Source organism: Salmo salar, chromosome ssa02, assembly GCF_905237065.1.
Source record: "Salmo salar chromosome ssa02, Ssal_v3.1, whole genome shotgun sequence".
In the NCBI taxonomy this organism is placed as follows: domain Eukaryota; kingdom Metazoa; phylum Chordata; class Actinopteri; order Salmoniformes; family Salmonidae; genus Salmo; species Salmo salar.
Window position 1 is genome coordinate 32,239,807 of NC_059443.1, and position 14,688 is coordinate 32,254,494.

Below are 14,688 nucleotides of genomic sequence, written 5' to 3' on the forward strand. Positions count from 1 at the left end.
TTGTTCAGGGGATGGGTGGGTGTTGATGAGGGTGGACGGACAAAGTTTGAATCACAGACACACAGTCACACCCCTCCCATATGGCACCATCCCCCACCTTTCCTCTCATTTCTGACAATCTAAAAACAGGTCCCGGTTACCATGGTTACACATTGCGTGTATTTTGAGGGAGTATGTGAATCACTGGTGTTACGTTCGTCAGTATGAGCAGTAGGCTGTGGGTGCAGTAACCTCATGACAAGTAAAAAAACGGCTACTCATTCATCAATGACTGCAGTGATTCAGTGGATAAACCACACAATAATGTAGGAATTAAGAGTGACTCTCCACTGAGTCTTAGCCAATGAGGCCCACTCAACTGTTATTTGTATGACATTGCAGTGCCCTGGTGTGTTTTGAAACCAGTAAACAAACATCTGGGTGCCTGATGGAGACTGCTTTGCCAATGGGGTTCAACCTTTTGAAAGTTAACATTCCGATCCAGTAGCTGGCTTAAAAAGTGATGTGCAAAAATGTAGCCCTGTCATGCTCTTATTCTCTACTTTCCTCTATATGTGTGTGTGTGTGTGTGTGTGTGTGTGTGTGTGTGTGTGTGTGTGTGTGTGTGTGTGTGTGTGTGTGTGTGTGTGTGTGTGTGTGTGTGTGTAAGGAGGGGGGGGGTCTGCTGTCTGGCTTCCTTTTTGCGCTAATATAACAGAGGAAGGAAGTAGGCGCCTTGACATATTTTACAGGGAGCTTCCTGAATAAAAACTATGATCTGAAGAAGGTGGGGGGGACTGGGGCACTTTAAGAGGACGGACACTTCCTGTGCAGCTGACAGGAGGTCTGAAATCATATCCTGAAGAATTCCCCCACATCACTCACTCCACCCAGAGAGAAGAACATCATAACACTGATGACCTTCGACTGGAAAAAAAAACGTGAGCCGCACAATTGGAATAACCAGGTGTGGGTTTGATGTTAGTTTGAGATATAAAACTGCAGTTTAAAATTAGAGTTCCTATGGGACCTGTAAAAATAGAACGGTTATTAACCTCTGACACCATCTAAAAAAAAAAAGGCCACTGGGATCACTGAATGAAGAACGGTAACATGGAAGCATGGAAATAGAAAGCAGGTAGTGGAAGTAGGACCAGAGTAATAGTATGTGTATGGCTCTGTGTAGAACGATACTCTCACACACACACATTCTCTTGATGTCTGTAGTCTCACCTGCAAGGCCTCACTCAGACTTCTCTTGTGTCCGTCCACTACCACAAAGGGCCTGGTCCTCTCCAGTGGCTTGCCGTGCCTACTACCATGGTGGTGCTCTGGACCTGGGGACAGGGAGAGATGGGATTCATAGGAAGATATTGTCTTATGTCCCTTGAGGCGCTATATTCAGATTTATAAATATCAGTTTGATACTCTAACATCAGGGGATGGAGAAAGTCTTTCGTTAGTGCTAGTAGTGACCTTAAAATCTAAATTCTCAGCTAATGGCAACCTATTATCCAGCCCTAGTAGTCAGTGAACCCCCTTCCCCATGGGGCAATGCTAATTCTAAGATCAAGTCAGCCATATCTCAGATGGATATCCCTTAGTAGTAAGGACAAACTAATGTGGTATACCGGCTTAGGGTAGGAAATGCAGGAAATCTACAATTTTCATTAAATGGTTTCAATATGCCAGGAAAAAAGCTCAGCATCACAATCTAAACATGTACAATTCAAGCTAATTGCACAAGCCAATCAGTGATGCCGGATGTGCTTAATAGCTCATGCTCTCTCTTTCTCAGCCGGCATATCTTCAAACTCCTTTCTTCACACACATAAAATAGACACAGCTGCATTAACTTCAGTACAAGAGGCTCTGCGTCCCCTGTCCATTCATAGTACAGCTGTTGTCCAGAACCTGTATTAGGCTTGTTATAGATGACTGGCTGGCTGACAGGTGTCTTGAAGACTAAAAAGCAGCAGACCACCTCCCAGTGCCCATTTTACAATAGCCTACCTAGGTACACTGAACAAAAATATAAATGCAACACGTTTTCATGAGATTAAATAAAAGATTGCAAACATTTTCCATACACACAAAAAACATATTTCTCTCAAATGCTGTGCACAAGTTTGTTAACATCCTTGTAGTGAGCATTTCTCCTTTGCCAAGATATCAAGAAGCTGATTAAAACAGCATGATCATTACACAGGTGCACCTTGTGCGGGGGAAAATAAAAGGTCCCTCTAAAATGTGCAGTTTTGTCACACAATACCAGAGATGCCTCAAGTTGAGGGAGCGTGCAATTGGCATGCTGACTGCAGGAATGTCCACCAGAGCTGTTGCCAGAGAATGTAATGTTTATTTCTCTACCATAAGCCACCTCCAACATCATTTTACAGAATTTGCCCCAACTGGGACTTGAACATGTGCCCTGCGACTGTCAAGCCAACAACTTAAAAGTTAAGTGGAAAGGTCTGAACCTCTTCACCAGGTCGCTAAGTGTTGGGTTTGACAGTCACTGAGCCAGGGTCCAAGTCCTGGTCGGGCGTACACCCGAATTCACATGAAACATGTTATTATAAGTGTTTAGAAAGTAAAGGTATCAGATAAATATTAACTGTCATAACGTTACATGCTAGGCTCCAGAATAGAGAGAGGTTTAACTGACTGTAGGATAGGCCTAAAATGTAAGGTCATTTTGGGTGAATTTGAGAGTGCCCAGGCAAGGACTGAAATTACATTTTAATGACAGTTCCTTTGAAGTTGCCTAGGCTAAACAAATACCTACTTGTAAGTGAGGAGTGAGACGATATTGTTGTTGCGTTCAAATGAGACAGCTTCTCTTGTGGCTTCTCCATCTCTGTTTTATTTGAGTTCAAATGACTTTCCACCAGCAGATATTCCTGCAGATCGTTATCGTCCAGTAATCCTAACTGGCTAGTAAGTAACGTATTTGATTGAGTACCGCGAAATGTAACAGTCTCGAGTAGCACCAATGTTACCACAGCTCCAGATAGAAACATTGTTGCGCAGTGACATTGGCTCGTGTCCATCAATTAATCCACCTAAAGGGTGTAAAAAAAGGCATTCAGAAACAGAGAAAGGCAACAGGTTCTGTCGGAGGCAACTATATGGCTACCTCAATGTGCCTACAAGGGCAAATGTCAAGCGAAAGTCCATGATAGGCATCCACAAAGGCACGCGCAGATCAGAAGTGTTGCATGGGCCAGTCAATCGAACGTGTAACTTTATTTCAAGAGGCTTCATTCACCTGCGCCATTAGTCCACACCAAAAAGTCCTGTAACAAGCCTCTAAACAAGACCGGCCCGCTGTCCGTAGCCTCTGCAGTTATCGCTGGGTCATATTTCCAGTACCGTTACCTTCACACACAGAGCTACTACAACATATGTCCCTTCCGTAGCGGAGAGGAGCCCACTGTGATCTTGTTAAACTCCCAAAGTGCTATCCATAATACCTTAATTCCTGAAAGGCAGACAGTTTCGCACATGCAAGACATTCGGGCAAAAGACTGAGTGAGTGTTTACAGCGATGGTGTAATCGCATTTCAACCCCCGTACAGGGCGGGATTTTCTCTTGTGCTTTAACTCTTTACTGCCTGAATCTTTCTGCGGTCACATTCTAGACGGCCGCGTATTCTAACAAACCTTACACAACATTTCTATTAAGGAAATTAAAAAAAAAATAATAGAAAATCGAGTCCTGCATTTTTAAGCTAATTAAGTGTGACTAAATTATGCAAATGTTTACTTTACACAGACATAGGCTATTTCATCTGATAATATGTCATCCTATTGTCTGAACAACCCAAATAATTTGCTGTATCTACAGTTTTGCCAATTGTTAGCATTGCCAAATAAATAAAACCTCTGGAGAAACAGATGCTATTGTTTTACATGTCTAGTCGAATTAATTAGTCACAGGAAATACAACTTTGGACAGGGATTCAAGGAATGAAACAATTTCCTTCAGAACAATACTTGAAAGAAATGAACAAAGATAAACATTTAACAGTGTGTGATGATCAACTGTTCATTCAGCAAGTTTGCTTTTATTGCTATTGAAAAAGATTGAGGACCAAAACCTGTAATGGGCTAATATGCTAAATATCTTTACTGTGTCTGCGTGTGATTTAGGTGGTCACCCTAATGGACATAATACATGTCTGTGTCTGAACAGCTTTCTGCTGGATCCCAGTTACTAGTGGGGACACAGGCGTAACAGATCCTGCTCAGGTCCCTCCAGCACTGGGGACAGTAGGCCGCCTGGCAGCCTGGGACTGTGCACTCCACGGCCCGGTCACCCCTCTGCCTCTCCCCACACACACAGCACCACCGCAGCCTGCAGCCCAGCCTCTCCAGTCTAGACAACACACCAGACAACACCTGAGAGGGAGAGAGTGGAGGTGAAGGGGAGAGACAGCAGAAAAGTGGGAGGAACAGAGAGAGTGGGATGGGGAGAGTACAGGAGGTAGAAGAGGTAGTGTTAAATAACAGTATAATAACAGGGTATGGAATGAAAAGCATTAGTGAAGAGAGAACAGAGGATAATACAACAGCATGTAAGACCGGATGGAGACGGAAGGGCCCAGGAAGGAGAGTGGGAGGGAGACTGCATCCCAAAGATTTTGTCTGTGTTTGTTTAGATTTGTCTTGGACATCATTCCTGGAAAAGAGTGAGCCCATTTGACTTCAAAATTAAAGGCACTGTCATTCTGTCATGAGTTCTCAGAGGTCATCCAAGAACCATCCCATCAACTAAATCAGGAAATAGAAGGGTTCAAAGACGTTTAGGAAAATAAAGATGTTTAAACTCTGTTTAATGAGAGAGTAGTTAAATACACACAGTACGCACTGTTTTCTCTCCTGTTCCTAGCTGCATGAGTCGTGTCCGTTGCCTTTTGGTGTATGAGATGCGCCTCTGGATCTGCAGGTTATAAAGGAACAGAGCGCGCCTCTTCTCCCGCTAACAGACAGGCAGCCACAGCAGAGGGTGGACAGACAGAGAAATGGGGCAGTCAGATAAATTACAATGAGCTAATATAGCGTGTAGAACAGTAGGGCCACAGACAGGCAAGATATAGAAAAGTTGAGACATGAAAAGATAATAGCTTTTTTTTCTGTTGAATTAGATATTTGAATCACCCTGAACATGGGTACTAGACTTCACCACTGCTGTATGAAGACTCAATACTGTCCACCATGAGGATGCTTCTGGAGCGCTGAACACCTGAGGCCAGTCGGATTAGTCTGTGGGCTGCACACTTTCACCATGTTGCACTTCTCTCCCACATGCTGAATGTGCAGCAGCTTAATTTTGCTTGATTTGTGAAACTAATCCCCTTCAGAGAGCATAAGGGGAGGACTAATAACAGTAATGACACTTCAGCTGATTTAGTGCTAAGTGAAACACACAGAGGGCAATCCTTCACTCTATCTACTACGTCAGTCTCTCCCCTCGCTGTAGTTTCTCTGTAGGTGCTTACACACTGGCATTTTCAACCCTTAGTCAACCCAGGCAGCTATTCAATTATGATCCTGGAATGGCGAAACACTCTGGTTTTTGTTCCTACTTGATCTATCATTGCACTCACCTCATCTGGTGTCCCAGGTCTAAACCAGTCCCTAATTAGAGAAGAATGAAAACCAGAAGTGTATCGGACCTCAAGAGCCAGATTTCACACATGCATTTTCAACCTGGGCCAGAATTTTAAATGCTCAAAATGCCTTTGAAACGCTCTCCCTGTTGTGGAAATGCCAGCATGAAAAATGTCTGTATCCCACTTTCCTTCCGATAATCTCTTACTCCCGCTAATTCTTAGTTTCTCTGCATACAGTATACACACCTTCTTCACCCCTTTGCCCCTCTCTGTGCAGTACTGTAGGTAGGGCTTCAGTATGAGCAGAATACGTAGTGTCTAATGCTATTACAATAAGCTGCTCTCAGGTAAGCACTGCTTTACTCGACACACACGAGCCAGTGCATTTCTTACAGGATTGGGGGAAAAGGGCCACATTCACTCTGTGTACACATTGTGCTAAAGCCTATTGAAATCTAATCTGGGTGGCTCGAGCCCTGAATGCTGATTGGCTGACAAATCTGTATACCACGGGTATGACAAAACATGTATTTTTACTGCTCCAATTACGTTGGTAACCAGTTTATAATAGCAATAAGGCACCTCAGGGGTTTGTGATATATTGCCAATATACCATGGCTAAGGGTTGTGTCCAGGCACTCCGCGATGCGTCTTGCCTAAGAACAGCCCTTAGCCGTGGTATATTGGCCATACACCGCACCCCCTTGTGCCTTATTGTTTAAATATACCTCAACCAGCAATGTTGCACAAGTTTGCATGAACAGTTATATCTATTACGTCTGGATTAGGCTAGGTTTCTTCTTTTAGTCACGTTCCTATATGCACATGTGCCTTTTTATGGAGAACGTGCATCTTATAAGGCTAGAGGTTCCTAGACTTCATTTGTGTTCATTTCATTAAACCCATTGCTTCATTTGGAACAATTAAGGGAAATTTGGAAGAAAAAAAAACTATGTGCACAACTGGCCTTAATGAGGTAGCTCAGCTTATCTGTTGAATTTCACACAAATAGTGAATGAGGTAAATGAAGGCCAAGCTTTCTCCTGAACAATGATTTGTTTTATTTCCATTTATACTCAGCAGTCGACCCAGTAGCTGTTCCAACTTCCGGGGAGATATCCCTAAACCATCTATAAGAACTCCGGGAAAATCCACCCTTTGTGATATCCAGATCGACTGTAAATACTAACAGTATAAGGGGGACATTGTGGGACATTGTATTCTTTGTTTATTTGCAGGTCGACCGACAGGACCCTACTGTTTGTTCAAACCTTCCCTGTGCCAATTCCACCAGGGATAAAAAATGAGAGGAATAATAAATGTTAGTCTGCCTATTTAAAACGTTACAGAGGCTGGGCCCAATGTCAACATGTCTATGTGCATGTTGTGTAGAGGCTCCCAGAGTTTTAATGTAGCTACTGATGTTTTGATCACAGTGGGTGTCGTCACCTGTCTTGATACATTGCACACATTATATTATGACTTTATAAATACACTTTTTTCCCCCCTCTTCCTTTTTATTACTATACTGACCAAAAATATAAATGCAAAATGTAAAGTGTTGATCCCATGTTTCATGAGCTAAAATAAAAGATCCCTGAAATTTTCCATACACACAAAAAGGCAATTTCTCTTAAATTGAGCACAAATTTGTTTACATCCCTGTTAGTGAGCATTTCTCCTTTGCCAAGATAAGCCATCCACCTGAAAGGTGTGGCATATCAAGAAGCTGATTAAACAGTGTGGTGGCTAATTTCTGCATTACCAAATGAGGAGAGTTACAAAAACACAAGTCTGAGTTAAACTACATATTCAATAATTAAGATAGTTTTGCAAAAGTACTTTGACCTTCAATAATGCAATCTCTCGAATGAACCAGGAAGGTCTCTATACAACAATACAAAGAGCTTTTTATACCCATGAATCCACCCCTTCAACGTACATTGGAACAGTTCACAAAGGTTAAGTTTTGTATGAAAAGATATCTATAAAACACAGCAGACAGCAACTGCTATCTCAACAGTGTTCATTATATAGACCGGTGTTTGGTCTCCCTAGAACTGTCCCTCTCTGGTACGGTATAGAACAAAACCATTAGCTCATGTCCTCTGGAATGCTTTTTAGGCATTCTTATCAAAATACATCATAAATCTCCTGTGTCAGTGCTATCTCATAGAGGCCCATCCTCAGTAAGACACCTCTTGTTCTCACTCCTGGACAAGCTCAATGAGGGGAGTGACTTGCGCACAGACATTGTGGAGACAAATAATTGGTTCCCCATTAATCACGCCATCCCTTCACATGGTTTAAGAATAGGTAAAGACACATTCACATATGAAGACAATGTTTCATTCTGTCCTCCTCTCTTGCTGATATTCTGCATAGCAACAGAGACATGTAAAAAACAAGTCTGACCTCTCCCCTCTCTGGGCCCCAAGTGACTGAGCCCCAGGTAAGGGAAACGTGCAACTGAAAGACACCAGAGTCCAAAGGACACTTTCTAATGACAAGTATCTCACATAAGCATATTATACTAATAAAACATCTTAATTATCTATGTTACCCAACTAATTCTGATTCATCCACCACAACAGCATGATCATTACACAGGTGCACCTTGTGCTGGGGACAATAAAAGGCTGCTTTAAAAATGTGCAGTTTTGTCATAACACAATGCCTCAGATGTCTCAGGTTGAGGGAGTGTACCATTGAAATGGTGACTGCAGGAATGTCCCCCAGAGCTGTTGCCAGAAAATTGAATGTTTATTTCTCTACCATAAGCCGTCTCCAATGTCGTTTCAAAGAATTTGGCAGTACGTCCAACCGGCCTCACAACCGCAGACCACATGTAACCACGCCAGCCCAGGACATCCACATCCAGCTTCTTCGCCTGCAGCATTGTCTGAGGGGTGCTGACGAGTATTTCTGTCTGTAATAAAGCCCTTTTGTGGAGAAAAACTAATTCTGATTGGCTGAGACTGGCTATGCACTCCCAGGCCCACCCACGTCTGCGCCCTTGCCCAGTCATGTGAAATCCATAGATTAGGGTGTAATTTATTTATTTCAATTGACGGATTTCCTTATATGAACTGTAACTCAGTAAAATCTTTGAAATTGTTGCATATATATATATATATATATATATATATATATATATATATATATATATACACACACACACACACACACACACACACACACAAATCTCTTTCTCCAGACAGTTGCAACTTCAGAGAAACCATCCAAGTGGGTATGTCAATCAGAGCAATCAATCAGCACCTTGACGCACATACACTGTAGTGTAGGCTCTTAACAAGAGAACGTTCAATTATCAGATTTAAGAGCTGAGAATACCTTTACAGGATTTAAAAGCAGAGATTACCTTTAGAGGATTTAAGATCTACATGTATGACTGGGACAAGGTGTTAATGTGAGAACTATAATTAACACAAATACTACAGATTACATACAGGCAAGCCTAACGTGCCGTGAACACGTTATACATTGTGTCATACATCCGAGTTACAGTATGCAGAGGTTTTGTTCAACCAAGAGGATGGTAGTTGTGGTTGAGAGTGGGTGTGTGTGGCCTCACCTTGGGGAAGTAGAAGGCAGAGATGACCCTGCGCAGGCGGTTGCTGTACACCTGCAGGCAGCACATCAGCGCCATCATCAAGAGGGGCACGAAACTCCACAGGTAGTCCTCTATGGTGAGGGCCCTCGGCTGGGGCAGACAGTCTGAGAGAGAATAAAAAGAGAAAGGGGGATTGTTGTTGACTAATCTGTGGTCTCACTTAATCCTGATTATTAGCACATACTATGAGAATGACCATTTTATTGTGCATGGATAACTCCTAGTTGCCATCCTTCATATGGACAGACATGTGATACTGTCTAAACTATCTAGCCAAGACAAGGCTGTACACCACTAGACCAGAGCAGATTAGTGTTTCAGCCAGTCAGACAGGGACAGGTTAACTGGTCAACACTAGCTAGCCACAACACACACGTCTGGCACATCAGTCTTTGACACATTGAGCAGTGAGAGAACAGCAGAGAGGCCACCTACGCTGGTTACTAGACTGCATATCCAGGTTAGAGGAGGTGTTGAAGGCCCCGATGGTCTTCCTCAGCAGCTTGGCCATAATGGACTGTCCTCCCACGTTGATGTCTATGTGGTGGCTACCTGTGGAACACAGTGGCATGAGTTAACACAATCACACTGTGACAATGATATGGTACAGGGGAAAGTGTGTCTGTGTGTGAGACTCACTGGTGAGGGAGAACTCTGTGAAAGTGTGTCTGCGGATGATGTCAAAGATGTGGTGGAGGACCATGTCGACAGCCAGTAGCACACAGACAAACACAGCCAGAGAGACTACCTGCAGCAGGCCCGCCACCTGTGGCCCAATGACACAGATCTGGGATTAGAGTTGACTCCCTTTTGTGATTGTAAAAAGACTTGGACAAGTATTTTGATCAATCACAAGATTGTTCTTCAGTCTATACATCCCTAAAGTCAGCAAGGAATGGAAAGATAGTAATGAACAAGTCATTGGAGAAAATTATTGGATTGAAATACACCCAGGAGAGATCAGCAACGCACCACTAGTTTAAGCTCACTGGGATGTATGGACAGGCTGCGAGGGTTGATGAAAAGGCTCCGCTCAGCTTTCTTCAAAGGTAACAGATAACGTTTGTCCTGAAATGTGAAATGTACATATCAGCTTCCAAACGTTATACACTCCCCTACGTATTTATTTGGACAGTGAAGCTGAAACAATTAATTTGGCTCTATACTCCAGCATTTTGGATTTGAGATCAAATGTTTTACATGAGGTGACAGTATAGAATGTCACCATTGATTTGAGGATATTTTCATATACTCGTTTTTCTGTTTAGAAACGAAAGAATTGTATGTATTTAGTCCCCCCATTTGAAGATATAAGTATTTGGAAAAATTCACTTATAGTGTATTCAATTTTGTCAAAAATGTACTATTTGGTCCCATATTCCATGCAAAGAATACATCAAGCTTGTGACTGCAAACTTGTTGGATGCATTTGGTTTGTTTTGGTTGTTTCAGATTATGTAGTGCCCAATAGAAAGGAATGGTAAATAATGTATCCTGTCATTTTGGAGTCACTTTTATTGTAAATAAGAATGTTTCTGAACACTTCTACATTATGCCACCATGATTACGGATAATCAGGAAAGAATTGTGAATAATGATGAGTGAGAAAGTTAGACACACAAATATCATCCACCCCACACAAACGCTCGCCTCCCTGTTATCGGTAATGGTAAGAGGTTAGCATGTTTTGGGGGACATGATCTTTGTGCAACTTACGCACAATTCATTCATGATTACCCATAATCATGGTAGCATCCACATTAATGTAAAATTGTTCAGAAACATATGCTATACGTAAAAGTGACTCCAAAAATGATACATTATTTACCATTACTTTCTATTGGGCATAACAAAAATGGCAAATGCATCCAACAAGTTTGTAGAGAGTCAGAAGCTTTATGTAGTCATTGCGTGCTAGGAATATGGGACCTGTGACACCTTTAAATGGGGGGACTAGATGCATAAAGTGCATTCATTTCTAAACAGTAAAACAGATATGTATTAAAATATCCTCAAATAAAAGGTGACATTGGATCTCAAATCCAAAATGCTGGAGTATAGAGCCAAATTAAACATTTTAGCTTCACTGACCAAATATATACGTTATCTTTTGTTTGCTTACGGCTCTCTTTCTCCTGGCATCAATCTGTCTGAAGTAGGTGGTGATGTAGATGTTGTCAAACCGAATGTCTTGTGTATACTGCCTCGCATATCCAAACGCCCTTCACAGGAAGGCAGAGAGCGAAGAGAGGCACACATGCGCTGATTACATTAGAAACTGTATAAACACTTTATAGAAATAAACAACATCATGGTACTGCAGTGAGTCCAATGCAGGGATGCATGACTTTAGTCCTCGAGGCCTGCAGTAGGCTGGCTTTCAACCTTGACTGATTCAGGCCTGGGAAACTGGATGTATGGACTCTGGCCAATCACTGACAAAATAAAAGAAAAGGACACTGCCACTTTGGAGAACTAAAATAGCCAGCTTCTCAAAAAGCATAACATCTAACACACCCCTACATTAGATAGCATAAATACACATGTCATTCCATCATATCTAACTGAGTTGCTGTGTGGTTGAGTAGGCTCACGAGGTGAAGATAGTGATGAAGGTGCAGGAGAGGAGGAGCTGGATGAGGCCCAGAAACTGGTCCAGGATGACCTTGGTCTCCTCGAAGGCTTTACTCAGACCCTCTGTGAAATCCTCCTGTAGGGCTGACACACCAAACACAGACTGCTGCTCCTCCTCCTACACACTCTCACGCACACACACACACACACACACACACACACACACACACACACACACACACACACACACACACACACACACACACACACACACACACACACGAGAGGGAAAGATGGAAGCTCAGGAACTTTAAATAACATCCAATTAAAGTATTGTGCAAAGTGGATCTTCAAAAGAGTAAGGCATAATACATGTATTTCGAGTAGAGAAAACCTCCAAATGACCTAATTATGTGTAAACTACAGTCTTGTATTTCTTTCATTACTTGGTTTTAGTGAGAGCAGACAGAGGAGTTGGGCTGTACCTGCAGCACCACGTTAGTGCTGAATTCTCTGGACAGTGCGTCAATGGAGAAGTTGAGCTTGTCGAATGTTTGCCCAAAATTCCCTTCCACTGGGATATCCTCCCTGCACCAGGTCTTCATGACTGACAGGAAAAGCAACCAAGCAAACATCATTGTAATCAGAAAAGTATATCATCCCACTTGACTAAACACCTGGGCTACTAATGAAGTTGAACCCCTACCTCTCATGATGTCACAGAGGAAGTGGAATCTCATGGACACACACAGGATGTGGTTGATGATTGGGGCTTTGATGGTATCCATGCAGTCCTGCCACTTGACCTCAAACCACTCCCGACAGCGCTCTATCCCCTGCTCCACCACATCTGTCCCACAACGCAGAAAAATAGGTGAGTAATGTTAATACATTCACAACTAATTATTGACCAGTAACAACCAACTTCAATCTGCTGAATAGGTTTTTAAATGCAAACCAATACTCACTGTCACATCGCATCATCGTCTTTGCTGCATACAAATCCTGGGTGCTGTTGCCAGCAGCAACAGGGCCCTGTTCCATGGAGTCATAGCCATACTGCCCCATGACCTCATCCCTGATGCTCTGAAACTTCCTGCTCACACTCTTAGCCTCCTCCTGGAACTCCCCATTATCCTCCTGACCCAGTAAAGGAAGGAATGAAGGAAATGTTGGGGCATATCCTTGAAATATCAGTTGATAATGTGAAACAAACCTACTGAACTAATACAATAGTGAACTGTGTCCCATTAGTGGATACTCAGACTGCTCTTAGGGCAGGTCTGCCGGTTTTGACTAGCAGAAGTGACTTTTCGTAGCAGGTTAGGATAATTAACGTGGCAGGTTAGGATAATTAACGTGGCAGGTTAGGATAATTAACGTGGCAGGTTAGGATAATTAGGTTTAGGAAAAGGGTTAGGGTTAGCCAAAATTCTCGTCGCAAATATATCTAGCTAGAACCAGGCCTGCCCTGAGAACAGTCTTGGTTTCCACTAATGCCCCGTGTGGCTCAGTTGGTAGAGCATGGTGTTTGCATCACCAGGGTGGTGGGTTCGATTCCCATGGGGGACCAGTATGGAATGAAATGTATGCATTCACTACTGTAAGTCGCTCTGGATAAGAGCGTCTGCTAAATGACTAAAATGTAATGCTATTCTGCCAATAGTGGCCCACTGACCATGATAATGTATAACTTACCACAATATCCTGCACCACCTGTATGAAGGGCTCCATCACCGCCCTCCACATGACCTTGCTGTGTTTGATCTGGAGCTCGATGTTGCACCCCATAGAGAAGGCCACATCCTGGACATTACGGTGGATGTTAGCAATTGGGCCTGACAGGATGATCAGAGGATTGCTGGTTTACACCACAGCAAAGCCATACTGCTAGCAATCTATTTGGCAAGTATCAAGGCAATACATTTTTTCCAGAGCTATTTTCAGTTTACCCATATACAGGCCGTAGAGGACAAACAGCATGAGGTACGCCCTGCCACGAGAGCCGAGCATGCTGGGAAAGATCAGGAGGACCGAGCAGCGAAAGTAGGAGGAAAATGCCCCACCCAGAATACATACAGCTGAAAAACACACACAGAGCATGACTAATATGTTTCCAATTTGTTAACTTTACTGATTGACTCCAAACAGTGTTAAATTGCAGTACCATAATCTACTCACCAACAAAAGCATATGCTGCTAAGAGCCTGTTTACACTGGTCATTGAGACATTGTGGAAGAGACCCAGAAATAAACCTGGAGGGGAGAATTCACAAGACACGTTTTAATACAATGAACTGCCCAAACTATAAACTGAAATATTGTAGCGTTGTGGAATCAGTCAACCCTACCTGCACCGCTGAGAGCACCAAATAATGCTCCCAGGAAGAAACGAGCAACTGGGAACTCCTGTGACTGACTAAAGAGGAACCGGTGGGCAAAATCTGGCAGAACCCACCTACTGATCCTCTCCAAGGCTGTGACAAAACACACACAAACACGGTAAGTATAGTACATTGAAGTTGTCTATGTCTATCAAATTGATCATCAGTGGCACAAACACCAACTCATTATCTGGAATCTACTAACTGGAATGTGGTGCTTTTTTGAGTCTTCGGAGTTCACTCAATTTAACCATTACTGCCATTAAATAATTAGCTGGTTTTATAATTTTGCATCCACTTGTTTAGAACATGCTGGAAGAGGGAATAATTCCAGAAGAGGGAAGAAGAACTCCATCTTGGTGACCTCATAATGCAACTTAGTTCTGTGGAGACCTGCAACAATAACGATTCTCTAGTGACAGTTAGAAATAAGAAAACAAATCTTATGTCTATGGGGACAGCATAGCATACATGGTCTTTTTCAAAGGTTCGTGCAAAG

General features: G+C 42.7%; 2 protein-coding genes across 6 annotated transcripts in view; both read right to left on the reverse strand.

Annotated features, from left to right (window-relative positions):
- The window catches only part of LOC106580111 (disintegrin and metalloproteinase domain-containing protein 15), a 30,685-nt gene extending 27,114 nt beyond the window's left edge, over positions 1-3,571 (reverse strand). For 4 of the 5 annotated variants that reach the window (XM_014160814.2, XM_014160824.2, XM_014160805.2 and 1 more), the window contains exons 1-2: positions 2,768-3,571; positions 1,213-1,316 (exon numbers count right to left, since the gene is read on the reverse strand). In XM_014160814.2, the coding sequence (XP_014016289.1) occupies positions 1,213-1,316; positions 2,768-3,032 (369 nt within the window). In that variant the 5' untranslated portion in view covers positions 3,033-3,571. The remainder of the gene's footprint in view (positions 1-1,212; positions 1,317-2,767) is intronic. The other variant, XM_014160833.2, reaches the window with a different exon arrangement.
- Positions 3,572-4,143: 572 nt separating this feature from the next.
- Positions 4,144-14,443, reverse strand: dcst1 (DC-STAMP domain containing 1). The gene is made up of 15 exons (XM_045713237.1): positions 14,395-14,443; positions 14,157-14,282; positions 13,758-13,886; positions 13,504-13,643; positions 12,774-12,945; positions 12,512-12,655; positions 12,291-12,412; positions 11,826-11,983; positions 11,354-11,453; positions 10,204-10,299; positions 9,871-9,997; positions 9,667-9,783; positions 9,193-9,335; positions 4,853-4,963; positions 4,144-4,383 (listed from the first exon to the last, which is right to left on the reverse strand). Exons 1-15 carry the CDS (start codon positions 14,441-14,443, stop codon positions 4,144-4,146), a joined length of 1,974 nt encoding a protein of 657 aa, XP_045569193.1.
- Positions 14,444-14,688: the final 245 nt, after the last annotated feature.